At 40.0% G+C, this 19,926-nt stretch overlaps 1 protein-coding gene across 2 annotated transcripts in view; it reads left to right on the forward strand.

Annotated features, from left to right (window-relative positions):
• LOC103380993 (MAM domain-containing glycosylphosphatidylinositol anchor protein 2) overlaps window positions 1–19,926 on the forward strand; it is a 126,402-nt gene that overhangs the window by 88,853 nt on the left and 17,623 nt on the right. For both annotated transcript variants that reach the window (XR_003050095.1, XM_008313149.3), the window contains exons 10-12: window positions 3,093–3,365; window positions 9,350–9,498; window positions 15,760–15,937. Coding sequence is in view for 1 of the 2 variants with exons in the window: in XM_008313149.3 (XP_008311371.1) it covers window positions 3,093–3,365; window positions 9,350–9,498; window positions 15,760–15,937 (600 nt within the window). In the remaining variant the exon portion in view is untranslated. The remainder of the gene's footprint in view (window positions 1–3,092; window positions 3,366–9,349; window positions 9,499–15,759; window positions 15,938–19,926) is intronic.

Here is a 19,926-nt window from a genome sequence, read left to right on the forward strand (position 1 = left end):
TTCTCCCTGCTCTAATTATTCTCACAGCACAATGCTGCAAAGTTTCCACATTAAAAGCCTTGCGGTCTTTTTTATAGTAGCCTTTTAATGCATTGTGTTTTATTGACAGTAACTTACCACTCATCAGGGTACAACAAAGGAAAAAAAAGCATTTATTTTATAAATTACCTTTAGCCAGCCAATTCTTAGCAACTTAACTTGTTAGTAATGGCCACGGCGTCTCCTACTCTTTCAAACTCTGACTTTTATCACCTGAATAATATATTGGGCCATTACTCTGCACTTAACAAAGTGCTTCTGTTTTTCATACTATGATTATATTTTGCTGGAATTACTGCAAACGTTTTTGCAACAATTTACGACTTGTGTTTGTAGAGTTTTATGCCGCTGTATTTGCATTTTCTACTAAAATAATACGTCAGAGTCATCTATTGAGCCACGAGGAAAGACGTCAACACTTTGAACACTGAGGAGACGCAGTCACACGTGCCCGCTCACCTGGCGTTTATAGACTCAATAGTCGAGTTTACTTTTGCAGTATGGCACGTCCTCTTCTCGCACTCACCTGAAGCAAGTGGGGAAAAAAATGAAATTAACTGAAGATGATGTTTGTCGAGTGGTATTTCAGAAGGCGCTCGCCTTCATTTATATTCAGCTCAGCTCAACACAAGCCCATTTCTCCCACATTCTTCCGAGTCTTCCTTTCTTTGCTTGTCCACATGGACCTTGAGGAAAAAAGCCTCTCTGCACCTAAATGTTGTTATTCTCCACATTACTGTCGAGGTATCCGCCGCTGACTGATGATGGATTACTCCTCAGCTGGTGCTTAGGGTTTTCCCTCAGTGCGTGACTTACAGCAACTCTGAGCCCTCACTGTTCGATCTGCTGCACCAACCATAGCCAGCTCTGCTCAGGGAGTCATACAGAGAAGCATTTTTTGCCTTATGTTAACTGGAAGATGAACAGTGAGAGAGAAGTCTTGTCCCTTAGGTTGAAGCACGTTTAAGTTGCAAAAGACTTCTTCATATGCTGGAGACCACAACTGAGATTCCGTTTGTCCTTGTGTGTCAACGGAGATGTTCACATTGTCTCACCTCTCAGGGACATTGTCGAGCAGGGCAGTGACTCACCACCACACAATAAGAGATAAATATTTTGGTATGAACAAGGTGGAGAACAGTGTCAAAGAAAATATTGCAATAAAATTTCAAGGGATTCAGTTACATATTTATGAGAAAAAGTGAAAGCAAAATTAACATCCATTAAAAATCTATACTGATACTAATTCTTTAGATTTTGACCTGGAAACAGGAATTATGTAAAGCCTGAGGTCCAAGCACAGGTTTCTATTAAAATAAGTCTTAGTCGTTTTTTTAAGGTAAAAATAAAAAATTTAAAATTTCAGTTGCAAGAGATATCATCTTATTTTTATATGTTGTTGACCAAACAGAAGTAACATGGCAATTATGACAGTATTTATTTATTTATTGTTTATTTTTTCAGACAAAGTTCAGGTGCTGTACAGGTTTAAAGAAGTATACAAATATTAATGTTTTTTAAGAATTATTAATGACCAATTTACCTCCATCTTCACATCGGTCAGAAAACAAACCAAATTTACTGGTGTAAAAAAAATGTCATCAAAAATGAAGTGTGAGAAGAAAGTTTTTTGATGAAATCAAACATTCATCATAGCAGCTTTTTTGCATTGTAAGATGAGTAGTAATAAGAATTGGGAAATCGAAATTAAGTAAAATGAGTAAGTAAAACTGCTGCACAGACAGTATATTAATCACGCCGACTCTGCTAAAAATTTTTTTTTTTTGGAAACAGCTCATTATTTTGTAGACAGTGACATTAAATGTGCCATCAAATTATCTACCGTCAATTTCAATTTCTGTGGTTTTGTGTCTAAACTGTTTGTTTAATTCAATTTCATCTACCATTCAATTTCTATGGTTTTGTGTCTAAACTGTTTGTTTAATTGCACATCCTCTTAAATTCAGAAGGCTTTGTAATTGAATTATCTGGTGTGAATAATGTATGAGATTATGTTGTAGATTACAGCTTCTGTCAGGTGATCACTGATCTGTAACAGATTACACTTGGAAAAGTAACATCCCCAGTCCTGGTTTCATCTTCCCACTCTTCGTTTTTAGTCTGAATGAAATTATGCAAATTCCAGGTGATTAAGTGGCTCAGTGGCATTCTCTCTCTTCTCCCAAGGATTCTGTTGGCTTCCAGCTTTGCCGTCACTCTTGTCAAGCATCTGTGTGAGCATGTCAAGAGCAAAGATGCTCAAGATGGGGAAAATATTTGTGACAAGTTCTGTGCTTGTATACACAGGCGCTAATTTTGCTCTCAAGACACAGAAGCTGCAGACCAAATTTGGCCCTGTGCCCGTTATTCAGGCAGCTTCTGAACCACCATTGCTTTTGGTGACAATATATTCTCCACCATTTGATTGTCATTTGATTTGCTCAGTTTTGTGTGAATATCACAGCCGGCAGCTTTGAATCACAGTCACATCTGGCAAAACTCACCACAAGGTAGCCTTGGAAAAAAGAACTCTTCTTCTTTTACCAAGGCTAGGTGAAAATATTTGTTTTCCCACTGTTGAAGACTGAAGTTTTTCTATATTTTCCACTGTCACTACATTTGTATTCAGCTGTCATTCGTGCTTTATCACTGAATGAGTAATTCAATCTATTTTTTTACTGTTTATCCATGTCTTTTAATGTTAATGAGAGGCTCTGCAGGATCCAAACATCTCTAATTTAGGTGCCATCCACCACTGTTCTCAGGGTCCTCAGCACGTGTTTCGGTTTGTTTTTGAGCCACGGCACATATTTACATTTGGATCTTGTTCATATTTCCAGTCATGTAGTGTATTTCTGTGTTTTTGATTCCTACATTCTCTTTGAGCAGACAGTATATCTGAAGGTCAGAGACAATCTAGTCCAACTGTAGACTGTCGTCTCTGAACATTGTCTCCCATGTTCTTTCACATTCCAGTTGAAATGACTTCTGAAACAATTCAGTGAAACTGAAATATAACTTTGCCTTACTGAACCTTCGCCTCTCTGTTTCAGACCCTCCGACTGTGGAACCAGTTTACACAGAGATGCGTCAAGGCCTGGGCAGACCCGTGGTGATGACCTGTCGGGTTTTACGAGCCCACCCCTCCCGTGTGCTGAGATTCGAGTGGCTTCTTTCCAACCGGTTGCTTCATGCGGGAGCCTTCGATGCACAGAAAGACGAGACAGAGTACACGATCCGTAACCTGAACAGAGATGGTTGGGGGGAGTACACCTGCAACGTCATCAATGAGGCCGGTGCAGGCAAATGTACATTCCAGGTCACAGGTGAGGTGTCATTTAGAATTGGAATTTGAACTTAAAAATAATCCTTCTTCAGCCTTCTGATGGTTACTGGCCCAAGTTTGTTTAACTTTATTGTAATACTTCTTGCTAAGTTCAATATTACGTGGTGAGCTACTATACTTCTTTCTTGCAAACACCTACTGTACACTGGCCTCTGGTGGCTGCTCCTTTATAGCCATTCTTGGTGCTCTATCCTGCTATTTAAGGAAACACTAAAAATGCTGTGACCCTGTTTAGTTCTGCTTTGCTTCTACACCATCTTCATATACATTAAACGCCTGTTTTTTATTACCGTTACAGTTTTCATAATAACTCTGTGCATGTCTCGAGGCCTTTTTACTTTGCTCTGCTTGGTAATTTACTGTTGTGAACAGCTGACATCATCTCTTCAAACATCGCTCCTTGTCAGATCATATTTTATGGTTCCATATTTCACTGCCTTTCTACACAATTAGTTCCACATAAAAGAAAGCACCAGTGTCGTCTCGTCAGACTAAACAATAATCAACCTAAAATAAGACACACATCAGTCGCTGCGTCTTTCCGGTTCACTCCTGCTTCTTCTTCCATCAAGAACACCAAGTGTCCATCATCTTCTTGGCTGTTATGACAGCCTTAAATTAGTTTGGCCACACCGAGTGACCACAGGAACTCTGGCCACGGTTTCAATCTCCCAGACCTCCATTACAGACAGGTGCTGCAGGGTCACAGGAGGAGCATTTGTCACTTTGATCCTCTGCCACTTATAGAGCGCTCATTTTTGAAACTGTCCATTTCGCTCTTTTTTTGTTGTTGTCCTATAATCGAACATATCTTAGCCGTCATTTTTTTTGTGTACTATATTCTCCCTTTTTCCCCACATTATCTGCAACTGAAACTTCATCATTTTTTTTTCTCTTTTTTTTTAAAAAACATTCCACCACGCCTCACCCTCTGCTGTATGTGAGAAATCTGTCTTGTCTGGTGTAACAGGTACAGCATAGAAACAGGAGTAGAAAGTAGCTGCAAGGTATTTGTTTTTCTGAACCGGTCTGGGGTTTTTCCCACTATTCCTCACCCTCCGCTCCCCTGGCTACCCTTTCATCTTCCACCCTGCCTTTCCTTGCTCTCTTGCCATTGCTGTATTCCTCTCCTCTTCCACCATCTGGCCTCTGTGGTTGCCAAAGCTACAGTATGGAGTCTCCTTTAGTAATCCCGCGAGTGCGTGAGCATGGTGCAGAAAATCTACTTTGGTTCCTCGCATCATCTAGGGAATCTGCCACATCCTTTTCCCTCAACTGCAGCTCATATTCTTCAAGATGTTTTTTTTTTTGAGTTTTTTGCCCCTCAAACACTCTGACATACCTAATACTCCGTGTGGCAGAAATATATTATCTTGTGTGGAGTAAGCAGATTTAAACTCCTTTCTTTGATGTGTGGGCCAACTTTAAAATAAAGCTCATGGAATTTTACCCACAACTTCAATCTATTTTTGTGACATTATGAAGCAAGGAGATGTTAGAGAGTCCGAGAGGGTATTTCCCTACCTCTGTTTCTCTTTCTCTCTCCTGAAGTTATAACTAGACCTGATGCAACATATTAGATAACAAAGTTACATACAAGACCAAAATTATAGATTAGAGTAATTTCAAATTATTCATTAATAAAGATGTAAAGATTCTTCCAAAGGTATAAAAAAGATATCTTCATTGTATTAATCTTTCAAAGAAGTACAAAGAAATTCAGTCAGACATTAACTTACTGTGTGATATGTATGACAAACTGTCAAATAGAATTACATATAACAATGTTATTGTCAATAATCACAGGGCATCTCCTGAAGCTCTGGAGGCAACTGCAGAATGAAAACAGTGAGAAGATGAGGAAAAGCGGGGTGTTGGAGGTGGGGGGGTGGAGGGGGAATAATAAACACATTAGTTGAGAATTCTGGCCTGAAGCCACCGTGGCTCAATTAAACTCACACTCACTCTTTTCACTTATCTTGCAGCCATATATGTTACAGTGTCGACGCGTACATTAAGAGGCAGCAATGGGCCGTTAATGGGTCACTATATTCCGATGATTCAAAGTATGTGTGCCAGCAGTAAATAAGAGTGCATGTGCATGGATGAACATGTGCAGACCCAGTGGGACATTTGTGCAAAACTGTGACTCGGCTACAGTTGGCGCACTCAGCCATTAAATTGTGCCCAAGGAGAGAGGCCGCATAGGGCTGTAATGTTTACTGCTGAGCTTTGGCTAATACGTTCTGTCATGGGAAACCCTTTTTTTTTTTCTTTTTTTTTTTGCAAACTGAAAAAATGTTTTGGCTGTCTTGGCCATCCAGGCTGCATTAGTTATGATGGAACGCCACGATATCGTCCGCAATCTAAACAAACATTAGTTTTGTCATCATAACTGTGTCATTAAGTACCCAAGGTACAATTATGGACTGTTTGGAGCCACAATGTAGTTCTCAAGAAAAGGTAGTGCTGCAGCAAAACCTTTTTCTCAACACCAGTGAGTTATAAACCTCATTAACAATGACCAATGACCAGTGACTTCAGCCCTGAATTCAATGGACTAAAGCATCCCGCCTACAAACCGGCATTGTCTACTCCCACCTGAATAGAAACCAATGTTCCTCCTTTTCGCTTCTATCAAAGAAACTGAGTTTCATTGACCAAGTCAGTAACTAAGGTCTGTGTCTGGACTTAACTACAGGTTAGAAAGAATGTTATACACAACAGCATTCAGTGCCTGGCAGATATGAAGAACAGCATCTGTTTTTAAGGTTGTTTATCACAGTACTAAGGATGAAATGCAGGAGTCACCGAGGGTCAGGACAAATAAATGACCACATCTTACAATGGTTTGGTCAGAAATGGAGGAGAAGAACCTCAGGTTAACAGATCATCTGTCTTTTTCTTACTTCTGTCCTTGGTTTTTCTTACTCCGTCCATTGATCTTAGCTCTTGTCCTCCTGCCATTTCCAATATTTTCTCTACTGTCTCTCATTAGCCTTCTGTCCAGTCTATCTCAGCCCAGCCTACAACATTATCTCTGAATTGTTTGACCTCTGTTTAATCCTGTACATTGTGGTCACCATCCAGACTTCCTAGCCTAGTGTCAGAGCTGGTCTCACTACTGTCTTGTAAACCTTCTCTTTTACTGCTGTGGTTTTTCTTTAGGTCGGACATCACAGCTAACAATCAGCCTTTTACCTACTCCACACTGCCTACACTCACTCACTCTGCTGTCTGCTGTTTTCTTCTTCTCTGGTATTAGACCGCAGGCGTTGCAGCCCATCAACCTACTGCTAGTCTCCTTGAATCTCCACTTTTCCACCGGCGTCATTCACGACCACATGTCTTTTCTTGCTCCTGATGCGTTCCCTTTCCTTTTACATACTGTGAATATCTTCACCTCCTGTTTCACTTGCTTCACATTCTCCTGACAGATCACAATAGAGATCACAAGAGAGAAACAAGCAAAGCACGTTTAGCAGTTGTTTTCAAATCAAATGAAAAATTGTTTTCTAAACTACTTTTTATATAAGATGTACATGTGAATATTTTTTTTACACATTCATGGATGCAATATAATTACAACTTTAAGTTAATAATGTGCTCATGTGAGCTAAGGCAAGTTTTCTCTTCAACATTTCTGTTAAAGATCAAATGACAACAAAGGTTCCACTCCCTATTCTAGAGGGACATAACCACGCAATTACCACCGAGCCTGCCGTTGTCTTGAATGTTTCCTCCTCATCCTCACTCTGCTGTTTTTGTGGTGCTACTAAGTTCGTCTCTGCCAGCTGTGCATCCATATGTGGGTGTCACTTCTGCAACAAAAGCCCCCTATCACACATCAGCCCAGTGGCAATAAAGCGAAGCTCGGCATATGGTGAAACAAAGTATTTTCCTAAAGAAGAAAAAAAATGTTCTTAGAGCCTTAAAATATGAAAAGGAACTCTGCAAACAAGGTCAGCTTCCTGCCTTGAGGAGGTTTCAGTGAGCTGTTATGAATCATTGCAATGGACGCACAGTTAAAAACAGTCTTCCTAAAAAAGATTTAGTTCTCTGTAACTTGTGTTTGATATCTTGTTCGAGGGCTGTCTTTTTTGAAGCACTGTGAGTGGGTTAGGTAATGCTGTTCACCACATATGCCCTAATATAAGAGAAAAGTGGTATTTATTTATTTACCTATTGTCATTTAATCATTTCCAGGGTTGAGCTATCAGTGAGGACGTGGTAGAGTACACCCAGGTTAATTTGACCAGTCAGGAAAGGTTGAATATAAGGTCATTTTATTATTTATATATCTGTTAATGTGTAGGTGTGTGGGCTTACAACGGGAGTCCTTATAATTTACTTTTCATTTATTGCCTTTCAATGATTTATTTAGTTTTGCCTTCGGTGTATTTCATCCAAAAGCATTTTCTTCTTCTTATCCGCCTCATTGTGCAGTATATTCTGCATGAACAGAACTGACACTCTCCAAACGTCCGCCTTATGTAACTTTTGCTGTACCACATGATGTTAGCACAGCTGGCTGTTTGGGACAAAAAGAATACCAAGTGGAATCCAGACAGCAGTTATACCACTTAACTGTACTGTACCACTTAAATATTCCATTTATTTATTTATTTGTGTGTTTCCTCCGTGTAGGTGTGTTGACCTGCAGCAGTTGAATGGTTGACTTGCTGAACCCAGAAAATATTCTCTTCAAATATAACCTCTTATACTGAATTTAAAAAACCAACAACAACAACATAATTCTACACTATATTATATTTTTCTCATCTTTCATTCATTTGTTTTAGTCTGGAAAAAGTATATAAATGAAACATTATTTAATATTAATTCAAATTAATTATTTGGTCATTCAAACAGTTGCACTTTTGTTTACTGTCCCTTAATAGGAGAAAGGGTTTTGTGAGTTGTGTACGGTCCCTAATGAGGGCAGAGGTTACATTATTATTAATGCCTGACAAATAGTAATAGCTTAAAAGCCTTGAGTTTTGACTATTCTAGTCCACCCATAATCTCATGTGTTGCAGACACAAGTTCAACAACCTGTCATGGAGGTGAATTACTATTCTTTGCATGAAAGGTTATCGTGTAAGCTCAGATATTTCTAAAGTACAACATTTTTCCAGCTCCTTTTTCCAGCTGTCAGAGATCAGCTCGTAGGCTGTGACTGGAAACCAAAGAACTGAGAGATTTATTCAGTTCAAACTGCATTTTGCCAGCAAATAAATCTTCAAAGATCCCATCAAAGTATATAAGTTAAAAGGAGATTTTTGTTAGTTGAAGCGAAGGAACATCCAGCGCACAGATAGGATTAGGATCGACCGTGGCTGGAGACGGACACGTTCTGTGTGATGTGTTTACATTCAGGAGACACAGCAGACTATGGCACACGCTTTGATTCTATGCCACAAACTACTTTTATGCCATATAACATGAAATGAAACTTTAATGACGCTAGTGGGAAAACTGGGTCAGAGAAGCAACAGGATTTTCCGAGGCTGAATATAAATAGAAAAATCTACTGTTAACAAATGAATCATTTACATGTTGACATTCACTCACCCTTGAATTTACATTCATGTCTGCCAGAGACGGTCTGAAACGTGCACAACACTGAAGGCTCTGCAGCGAAACGAAGTGCAACCCTGTTGTCATCATTGCAATCGGATGCAGGGAACCCTTTAATGAAACAATTATTTATTCAAAACCTCTCATCACTGTTTGTTAATGGTTACATTATATTTATATACTGTAGACATGATAAATTAATTAAAGGCATCAAGTGTCTTGCGCTCTCACTATTGGTTACACTGGCAACGGTAGGTTGAGGGATGTCATTACCACGAGATGGAGCTAAACTCTGAAGAGAGAGTAACTTTGAAGTTTTCTTGACTTCTAACACACACAGCATGGAGCCGTTTTTTAATGAAGTGCCTTCTCTCTGTTCCCCAGGAAAGGCCTACCCTCCTGAGTTCTACTACGATACTTACAGTCCTCTGTGGCAGAACAGACCCAGAGTCTATGGCTTCAAGCTGCAGTGGACTCAGATGAACCCCAACGCTGTGGACCGCATCGTTGCCTACAGACTGGGCATCAGACAGGTAGAATTAAGAGTTCTTTTTAGTGAGCACCACCCTCCTGCCTGCTGGTTTATTTGTCTTAGTGCTATGCAGCTGTTAGATCCATCACTCACTCCGTTGTACAGACGTCTGTTAGAGGAGAGCTACAGATTGACTGACCCTGTTACCTCAAATTTTCGGTACACGGCAGAACAACGGTCCAGTCTTTGATATTGGTCAGCCGAAGAATCAAAGTTGACTTTGTGCCATCTCACAGTTAAGTCCTTTGCTCCTGCCAAAACGGAGCCCTTGATGAAAATGTGTGCTCAGCGCGTTGCTCCCTGTTCTCTGACAATGCCAAAGCCTGCCTTTTGATTCATTGTCTGTCCACAGTTTGCAGTTTGTCGAGACCCTGAGTGAGGCCCTTGTGAGCCAAAGAGAATCACTAATCACCTGTCAGGGTCGGTAGGTTTTTGGTGAGGTTTGTTGTTTACACAAATTGCTCCTGATTCTGCTCTCCACCAGATGTTTAGCCGGCGTAGTGAACGGAAACCCTGCAGAGAGGAAGAGGAAGCACAGCTTGTGCTCCCCCTCTCGTCTGATAACTTCCAGTAAAGCAGATGACAGGCACACAGTATTGATGGATGTCATAGTTATGTTTGCTTTCTTTGGTAATCAATGGAAACTTTTTCTATTGCTGTTGCACAGTCATACCCTCACTTTTTTCTCTCTCTACTCTGGTGCTATTGGTACCAGTATTTACTAAGATCCATGGAAGACTTTATTTGACCTTTCTTTTAATATTACAAGGTTCACAGGCTTTCTCCTGGTAAGAAGTAAAAAAGATGTTTTTCAGTTGCCTAGAAAAAATAGTTACTGTTGGTGGGGAGATGGTTTGGACCACCGATCACTGAAGAGCCTGTTTGTTGTAAGTGTGTATTAATGTAGCACATGCCGCTGAGGCTGATCCGTCTTAGTTTGACTCAGAATTAGAGAGCACTGCTTGACAGTGTGTTTGCAGTGAGTGAATATAATTTTGTGTTTGTTTCACACAACCCCAAAGGATTTCAGGCCTGGAAACACGACCTAAACACAGAATGTTTCTACAACATGTTTCTGCAATGATTTTCATGTCAACTATCTCACTTGGTCTGCTCGGTAATAAATGACGTTGTGCTCCACGACCACACATACTGCATGTCTGTACTGAATTTCCATTATTCAGCTGCACCTAACATTCTAAACACGTTGTCCACACGTGTGTATGTGCAGAGCAGGAGCATCAGAGCTTGGTTTTCTGTAAGATTTACATTTTTCTACATCTGTGTATTGAACAAGAAACGTCACTACCCGAGTGTGAGTTAACGGGGGATCAATGTTAGAGCAAATTAATTTATTTCTGCCTTCTTGCTTTAATATCTCAAGAGGGTACACTGTGTGACCATTATTTTCTACCTGCAAGGCATAACAACCAATTTTCTATTGTCTCAGATAAAAGGGATTTATTATTATTCTGAGGTTGTAAAAAAGAAAAAAAAAAAAATCCAAACTTTTTGGAAGCTCTTGCCAGAGGCTACTGTATACACACTATGACTGATCAGGTTTGAGATTTTACCATTGAATATATTACATTTAAATTATGACTGCTGGAAAAATAAACAGTCAAGGCAGTGAGCAAGAGAAGAAGAACAAGACGAGTGGGACGCAGAGAGCGTCAGTTAAAAGATGGATGCCGGAGTCTAAAGCCACTTAGATTTTTGGCTGCCGTATGTTTATTGGTGTTTACCTTTTTTTTACACGTGGAAAATAATTATATTTCTCTTAATTGGTCTGAAAACTGAGGATCATTATATTTACGTATACTTTTATGACATTTTTGTTTGTTGGTGCAACGTACGGTTGAAAGGCCCAGGACCAACTCTCTCATCATGGTCTCTGATGGATTGTTATGGTTTTGTTTCTTCTGGCTGTTGTTGAGCTGGTGGATCTTATGTCACTGTAATGGATTGCTCCATGTTACCATCCAGTGCCCTCATGACAGACAGTCTCGTGAAGGGGAAATGGAAAAGGGCTTTGGCTGAAAGCCTTTTCACAGACAGGAATCACAAAACACAAATCTCTGCGTCTCACAGATGTGGCAGAATGCAGTGACACACACACACACACACACACACGCTCTTTATTTTTCTGATACTGTATCCTACTACTTGTCTCCAGGAGTCTGACTGGCTGCTTCACATCTCTCCATCTCACCGCAGCGTCTTTTGTGTCCTCCGCCCACTCCTCTTTTTCTTTTAGCTTTTTAAAGTGATCTGTCAATTCCGAGCATGCATTAATTGGTTCTGTACGAACCACAGGCAGTCAGTCTACTGTTAATGCATGCTTTTTTGTCATTAGACTTTGATCATCCCGCTATTTTCTTCTGATCTAGATCTCGTTTTGATCAATCCTGCAGAGGTTTCCGTAAGAGTGCTACGAACCGCCACTGCACTCAAGTGGAATTAAATCAATACATCAGTCTGTTTCTGTTGGGAAAACATGAAGAATGTAAGGTAGTGGGGGGTTAACAGGAACTCTAATTGAGGGTTTTGTGTCACATCACAATTAAAAGTACAACAAAAGTGCATGGTACATAATACACAAACATATAACACATAGTGGTTCGCAGCGTTAATCGAGATTTCATGTTTAATTTCATTTCACTTTATGAAAAATTATCCCTCTGATGCAGAGAAACTGAACTACATTCTACCCATTTGTGTTCAACTTGACTCTTGCCAAGACTAGCACTTCCAGCCTCCATCTGCTCGGAGCTTTGGGAGTCCCACACAAGAGTCAGTCACACAAAAAAAGGCGCACAACGACACAAACGTGTCCCACATTAAGTGTATCTCCATCTGACACAAGTCTCCAAAATAGATTCACAGCCCTACATACATCTACAAACCCTGTTGTCTGAGCCCGTGGTGGGAGAACACCATCAGAACATAAGGACAAGAAGAGATGTGCAGTGGGGATTGTGAAGAGTAATGCATTAAGATACAATGCTCCAGGACAATTCCTGAAGTAAATTGACAGGGCGCTCCCATTACAATATAGACTCAAATCAAATCTGTTCAGTATTAAATATTTCTTTTACCTCCGAGACCCACAGCATTTTCGTTTTTTATGGCAGCAAGTAATAAAAGCATTTTATTAATTCCGAGGCAGTAACTCTCAGATTAAATTAATGGTAAAGTACAAAAATACAATTTTTCTTTTTATTATTATTTTTTAATCAGAGCTCAACACACTAACACACTTGACTGCTTATGTTTTAAAACTAATCAAAAAGTCGCAGTGACTGTGTCGGACACCCACCTGTAAAGAGGCCCGAGCTGAGAGAAAGGTGTGCTGAAACAAATGGTGTGGTGTGCCCTGAACGCAGATACATAAACATGAGAAATGTCAGTGAAGCGTGTCCAACACCTGGTTTATGTCCTGTTCTCTGTCTGGACCTTAAATTAGATCTTTTTTTTTTTTATTTTTATGAAGTACAGAGGCTATAAAAGCTCACATAAAATTGCAGGTTTAATTTATGAAAAACCTGAATTGAATAAACTATAACGGCACCACGGAAACAAGATGAATGAAGTTTATTTTCCTCTAATTAAAAGGTAATTAACAAAAGACTTTAAAATCTGCTGATCAGTCTTTTGACTGTAAATGTAATTTGTTAGACAAAAAAAAAATGTGTCAAGATTTTGTCTGCAAGGAGCACCTACCAAAGGTGCTTTCTTTGCAAACTTTACTGCTCATTGATCAACTCTGTATCAATACATCAATCTGGTGTGTACGTTCACTGTGGGGTGTTCATCATACATGGACCATAAGACTGGATATTTTCTGCTTGTACAGTTTCATCCAGTTTTCGAGTAAAACTGGATTTAATTTAGTGACGTGACTGAATGTGATTAGTTCTTTTAATCGTCTTTATTAGAGGCTGTCTGGATAATTATTTCCATTCTTTATCAAATACCAACGTTTTTTATTAAGATTTAAGATTTATTAAGATTTCCATCATTTACTAGATGTGCACTATGTATGAATATAAATGTATTTATCTGTGCGTTACTCTTCGGCCGTCTACATTCACAAATAATAAACACTCACAGTGCAATTACAGTTATTCAACATTTAATGACTGTTTTGTTTTCAGGCCCATCAGCCGTTCGACTGTAGGCTGGTTACACCAGAGAAATATTTAAAAATGAGCTAACACTGTGTGTTCTCACTGTTAAAGTGCTGCAGTGCTGAAGATTCTCTGCTGCACTTTATTTTCTGGATGGCAAGTCACAGTTTAAATCTGTGCATCATTCTTACTGAATATGTCACAAATGTCTTCTTTTTTTTCTAATCAAAAATGCTTTACTTGTTGCTTTACTTGTGTCGCAGCGTGAACAAACAATAAATTGACACATGTGTTGATTAACTGCGAGCCTCTTTCAACAAAAGAAGAACTTGCCCAACTATAGACAGGGACACATATACCATCAGGAGCAGCAGCAGATAAAGCATTCTGTTTACCTGATGCGATGAAAAAAAAGGCTGTACCCTGTAATTGTACCACATTTGGTCCGTGAAAGTAATTACATAATTGGTATTGTTGTCATGCAACCTGCTTCGCACCTTCCTTCACACTCCCACAGCCTGTCTTTGGTAGTAACGCACTTCCTCTTCTTCTTTATCAAATAAGGAGAGACGTTGCCACTAATTGTGATGCAGAAACTGTAACCCGTCCCCTAAAACTAAATTCTCAAGGATAAGTGTAGCCTACTTTTCTGCAGTTTTCTCTGAGCAGCTGCAGCAACGAGGGGCCGTTTCTGTCCATTAGAATCTTGGACGTACGGTAGTGTATCAAGCATTGGCATTAAAAACATGAGAGCCGTGTCACTGTGTTGACACTCGTGTCTTTGTCCTATGGATTGTTGAATAAATGGACATACATTATCTTTCAGTTCAAGTCAAATCTGAAGAGAGTGATCCAACTGTGTTGTCCTTAATGTACTCCCCGGGAAGGTTTTTTTTAAATTGCAGACCGAAGCTTATTGAATGGAGGACAATTAATCAAGGCTTTTCTCTGCAAATATGAAAAGCACTTTGCTGCATGTTAATAACATCCTTTTGAATTGAGAGGCTGAGCGCCGCTTTAAAAGTGAGTGTGTCTAATGAGCAGATAGTTGCGAACAGTTGAAAGAGGTGTGAGTGTGGTTGTGTGTGTGCACCGACTTCTGTTTTTCCTCTAGTTTTTCTCTGGATGCCACTGATATACCTCTGATCACGGTTTGACAGATGAGCGGGAACATCGACTGCGGTGGTGAAATGAAAAGTCCTGATCCTCTGCTCAAACAATCACAACACTCCTTGTTCTGTGTGCTTTTCTATGCGGCGTGTCGTGATATTTGTACTAATGTTATTTCTATATGCACTGATAGACCAGTTGTCTTTTACAGCATCACATCATCTCAACGCACGTGATTTAGTTTGTTGTTAATATGAAGCATCTTTCTAAAGGAAGCTCTGATCAGACGTTAATGGTTCTTGGATGGGTTTTGGGTGCAACGCCAAGTGTCACATCTAATTCAGCACCGTGTCACATGACTGGAAGATTGCCAGGCAGATCTTTACCAATATAAACACACAGCAGCTGTGGCCCAATAGATGGACAGTAAATCCTGAGGTGTAAACTGCCAATGATCTGTGCAGATTTGAGACACACTGCAGGTGATTGTGAGGAGCTGATGACAGTGAACGTTCAGCCGATTAATGAAGAGTTGGCCAAACAGCCATCATAACTGTAGTAAAGATTTAAATAGGAAGCACAAAATCTATATAATCTAATAGGTATTGCATTTCTGTCAGAATATGTGAGGGTGTATTTAATAACCATGAAAACACAAATCTGTGTGTTATTTCAAAAGTGAAATATAGAATAAAAAATATGTTAATATTTGCCACAAGGTCCAGTTTAATGTAAATCACAATTTTCATACAATATATACAGTAAATATAGTATAACAGGGTCTGTCTACTCCATCACAGTTATAGGCTCTTTGGCCTGAAAATCCTTGAAAGTTCCAGTTATACGGTGTTAGCATTTAAATAAGTCGGTAACGCTCCACCACAAAAAATGTTTGATCTACAATAAATAATGCTGAAGGTCAGTTTAAAGTGTCTTTGTGTTTCTATATGCACAGTATGTCACAGTATTGAGTGTCTGGTGACTTTTAATGATCCTTCCTGCTTTTTCCTGCTATTATCCAGATGGGCTTACAGCGCTGGTGGGAGCAGGAAATCCCTGTGGATGGAACTATCAACAAAGGAGAGCTCATGACGCACAACCTGACGGAGCTGATAAAGCCCGAATCCTACGAAATGCGCCTCACCCCCATCACACGGTTCGGCGAGGGGGACTCCACCATCCGTATCGTCACCTACAGCGGTGAGTCGAACATTCTGTGGCTGTAAACTCTCTCCTCTGTCATCACTTTCAGCTCAACTTCAGCTCCGTACATTTGATTGGCGCTGGTGTTGTTGTCTGATGTCAGCTAATTTTGACAGGGTAACATCTGGATTATGAATCGAGTCCAATCTAATCAACCCTAGTATTAGTTACTACTGCAAGAAAATGAAAATATGATGTCTTTTTGAATGATGTGGAAGTATCAGATTCTTGTTTACAATTTTATTGGCCATCTCAGACTATTGAAAGTCAAAAGGTCAGAAACGATTCACTAGTTCAGAGAATTCTGTTGCATTCTGCATTTTTTTTTTTTTTTTTTTTTTTGTACTCAAGCCATGGATTCATTAGACTGACGTGTTCGCAGTTATGTAGATGATGATTGGCATGGGCCAATTATTTTCTAAATAGGTGTCAGAAAAGATGTTAAACTCCATATGATCCAGTGGCTTTTATTATGTTTATGTCATCAGAATGTAAACCTCAATCAACGTTCTTTTTTTCGTCCGCATTATTCATGCTCATTGTTAGATAACAGCCTGAATACAATGTCCGACACATTTCGTAGTAGTGTGAATACACCAGGGCACACAGTATCACCAAAGAAAATAACAACTGAAAATGAAAGAGGATGTTTACAGACTCTGGGTCGTGGAGCTGCTGATAAACTGCAGCTCAGTCCTCAGGTGGCCCTGCAGTGAGCGGTGCACACGTACGTGAGTTGTGCAGTCGGAGAAACAAACTGCTTGACATTTTCCTGTCTGTCACTGCCTGCTGAGCTCTTCCTGAGCAGTGCTGCTGCAGTTGTGAATAATTCACACTCACTGCAGCTCATCATGGCTGCTGGGAAAACATTTTGGGGAAAATAAGAGGTGGGGGGGGGGTCGGCTGACATAATTACTATTGGTTTGTGTTCCCTTTGCGCTTAGGTGATGAAGATGAAATGAATCAAAGCAAACCACGGTGAGGAGAATTTAGGTTAATTAGGACAGTGACGCACAGAGAGACAGAGATTGGGGGCAGCAACATTCTGAGTGAAGAGCGGAAATTCTCATGAAGAACGACGAAAAAAAAAAAGAGAGAGAAAAACAAAGGATAAAGAAAAGGCAGCGGTGAAGTGTGAATCTCCTGCCCAACAAGAGATTGGACTAATTATCACTCTAGGGCTGCTGTATTCTCCCCATCACTGCACCGTGTCACTGCAGCAGGCTAATGCAAGTGTGAGCCAAATCCACTGTGTCCTGTAGGGCGTCATGAGCGACACAAAATACAGTCATAGTTTGACAATCTTCGTCAAAACTGCACTTTGGCAGCATCAGTGCACGAGCAGTGAGGTGACAGAATAACTGTATTTACTGTTGTCCACTGTGTGCTGATTGACCATTACTGTGTTGGAGTGTCCTTCTCTCTGCGTTGTTTCACCTCCTGCACTTGTACGTGATTAAATAACAACTTTTATTCGCAACCTCACCATAATATTTCCACCACATTCCTCTGCCTTAAGTATTCTGCTGTTTACAAGTAAACAAGGCTCAAAACATAACGTCAACCAAATAGCAAAAAATATTTTGAAGGCGGAAAAAGTGTTTCCTTACATCCCAGCAATGTCAAAAAGGATTTCAGTGTGAGAGAGAAATATGGTTGTGAAATATGGTTGTGATAACAGTCTCAGCAGCAGCAACTGCTGTCTGCTTTCAGGGTAGGTTTTGAAAACTGGTCTCAAAACATGGCTGAATTAGGTGTAGCACTTGGCTAGTGTGGTCAAGCAGTCGGTAAATGGTCCAATGGTCTCAAAACACACATAAAACATTGAAAACAAATGAGCGGAGCCAGGGTTTATGAGTTATTGGTGAAATACATAATTCAGCGTCTTCACTTGACTCCAAATCCATAAAGAAATCTTTATGTGCATTGTTAAGGCTTTATGAGTGACATCAAACCAAAGCTCTTTAGCACCGACGGACACCAGTGAGGTTGTGGGATCAATTCCAGTCTGTGTGAGTCCACGTGTGCCTTCCAGGTGGCTTTGCCATCAATAAATAGATCCACCTGTACTGTGCTGCACGGCCTCATCTTCAATGGCTTAATCCTTTTCAGTGTCCTGGTGGGAGCTCAATCCCAGCAGGCAGTGGGTCAGTGTGTGGTACACTCTGGACAGTTCACCAGTGCATCTCTGGGCCACATACTGAGACCAGCTTTTATGGTGTCTGGAGAAAATGCAAAAGGGTACGAGCTGAACAATGTTGACTCTGTGTGACCCGTATTCGTGTGTGTGTGTGTTTTTTTTTTCTCAAATCAAGTATTTAGATTCAAGTGGTGTTTTTCTTTGACTAGTGTGTGAAAAATGCCCATATTCCACTTACCTAAAAGTGCAGGAAGCACGTGTACCACTGCATGAGTTTTTAGTGTTACTGTTTAGCACTACTGCCTTACAGAATGGAGGATGTCAGTGTGAATTAAACTCTAGCACTGCTCTGGCCAGCAGGTTAAAAGTCTCCATAATCCATTTAATCCTCAGGTGTGGATTGGAGTCTGTGTCCGTTCATTGAGTTCGCTTTTTGTTTGTAAACTGCACATTTATAGACATGCTGCGTCCTGTCTCTTGCCAGTGCTCGCTGTCTCTGTTTACCCTGTCCATGAAAGATAATGTTTGTAAAAACTTCATAATTAGGACAATGAAGCTGGATTAGCTGTTGGGGTAAACATTACCTTCCCACTCTGTCCAAACAGAAGGGACTCAATCTCACCAGAATGCCAATAGATCAAGAGATAATTGTGACGCACATAAAAATGCAGCTTTTTTTTCTGAGTTGCCAAGTTGACACAAAAGCAGTTTACAATGTCCCCAGCTGTAGGATAAAGGATGCTGTGTCTCCCAAAATCCCACAGACCCTTTAAAATTTTGCTGCAGTGACAAACCTGGCATCTGTTCACTGTTTCTCATAACACTCCTTCCCCTGGATTCCTCCTGGCAGGATGTTTTGGATGTTTAAAGCTCGGGATAATAACACACAGTGAAACAATGCAATAAGACACCCACCTCTCTGTCAAGTCTCACTTAGTCTCACATTAATTAGACGTTTCCCCCCCTAATGTTTTTTCTGCATTTAACAGGAAAGAGATGAGAGTGTTATCATTGAGTCACTGGTGATTCAGTGTAATTTGTCACCTAAAGGAAAGAACATGTGATGCAAAGAATAAATTGACTTAAATCTCAGGGAATAAATAATGAACACCATATATTCTGGTTAAATAGATTTATTTTATATATATATATATATATTGACCTAGAATTTTAAGAGTGATATCTGTTGACTTGGATCCAAATCCCCTGGGATTCTGAATAGCATTTAGCTGTTGAAGACAAGTGAAAGTTAACTGTTCCAACATCAGAAAAAAAAACAGTCTTATACCTGATATTCAGACCTTGAAAGAAGTGTTTCTGTGATGGTCACGGGCGTCACCTTGTTCATAGGGATCACAATTAGGACAATGACTTGCATTGACTGGCTGTTGGTTTTGTACTGTCAGCTGTAAAAGTAGAAGCCAGGAGCCTGACAGACAGGCACCTAACACAAGTGCAATTTCTCAGAGATCTCTAATCGCTTTGGGATCGGTTGTACTCCGTTTCATCCCAAGTCTAAGTTGAAATTTTTTTCTCTGTTCTGAAAGGGTGAAAATGTGTAGTGCAGTATTTGGAAGAAAAAAAAGAGAGATGTTTTTAAAGGCTTCAGAGCTTGCTGGAACATTCTCAGTCTCTGCAGTAATATCACTAGATTTCAAAAAGCATGATTAATGATGTTTTAAGGCAGTGCTGGATCTGATTATGTCTGATTCATACCTGATTTTTTTTTTTTATTTCAAAATGGCTCTCAGGAGATTGTACTCTCAATTGAGAAGAGGGCCTTTGTCTTCATTTGTCTTCAATCCATATACTCCACACGAGGCTTGGTCAAAGATTCTAGTATCAG

The sequence above is a fragment of the Cynoglossus semilaevis genome, chromosome 7 (genome assembly GCF_000523025.1).
Source record: "Cynoglossus semilaevis isolate Cse_v1.0 chromosome 7, Cse_v1.0, whole genome shotgun sequence".
Classification (NCBI taxonomy): domain Eukaryota; kingdom Metazoa; phylum Chordata; class Actinopteri; order Pleuronectiformes; family Cynoglossidae; genus Cynoglossus; species Cynoglossus semilaevis.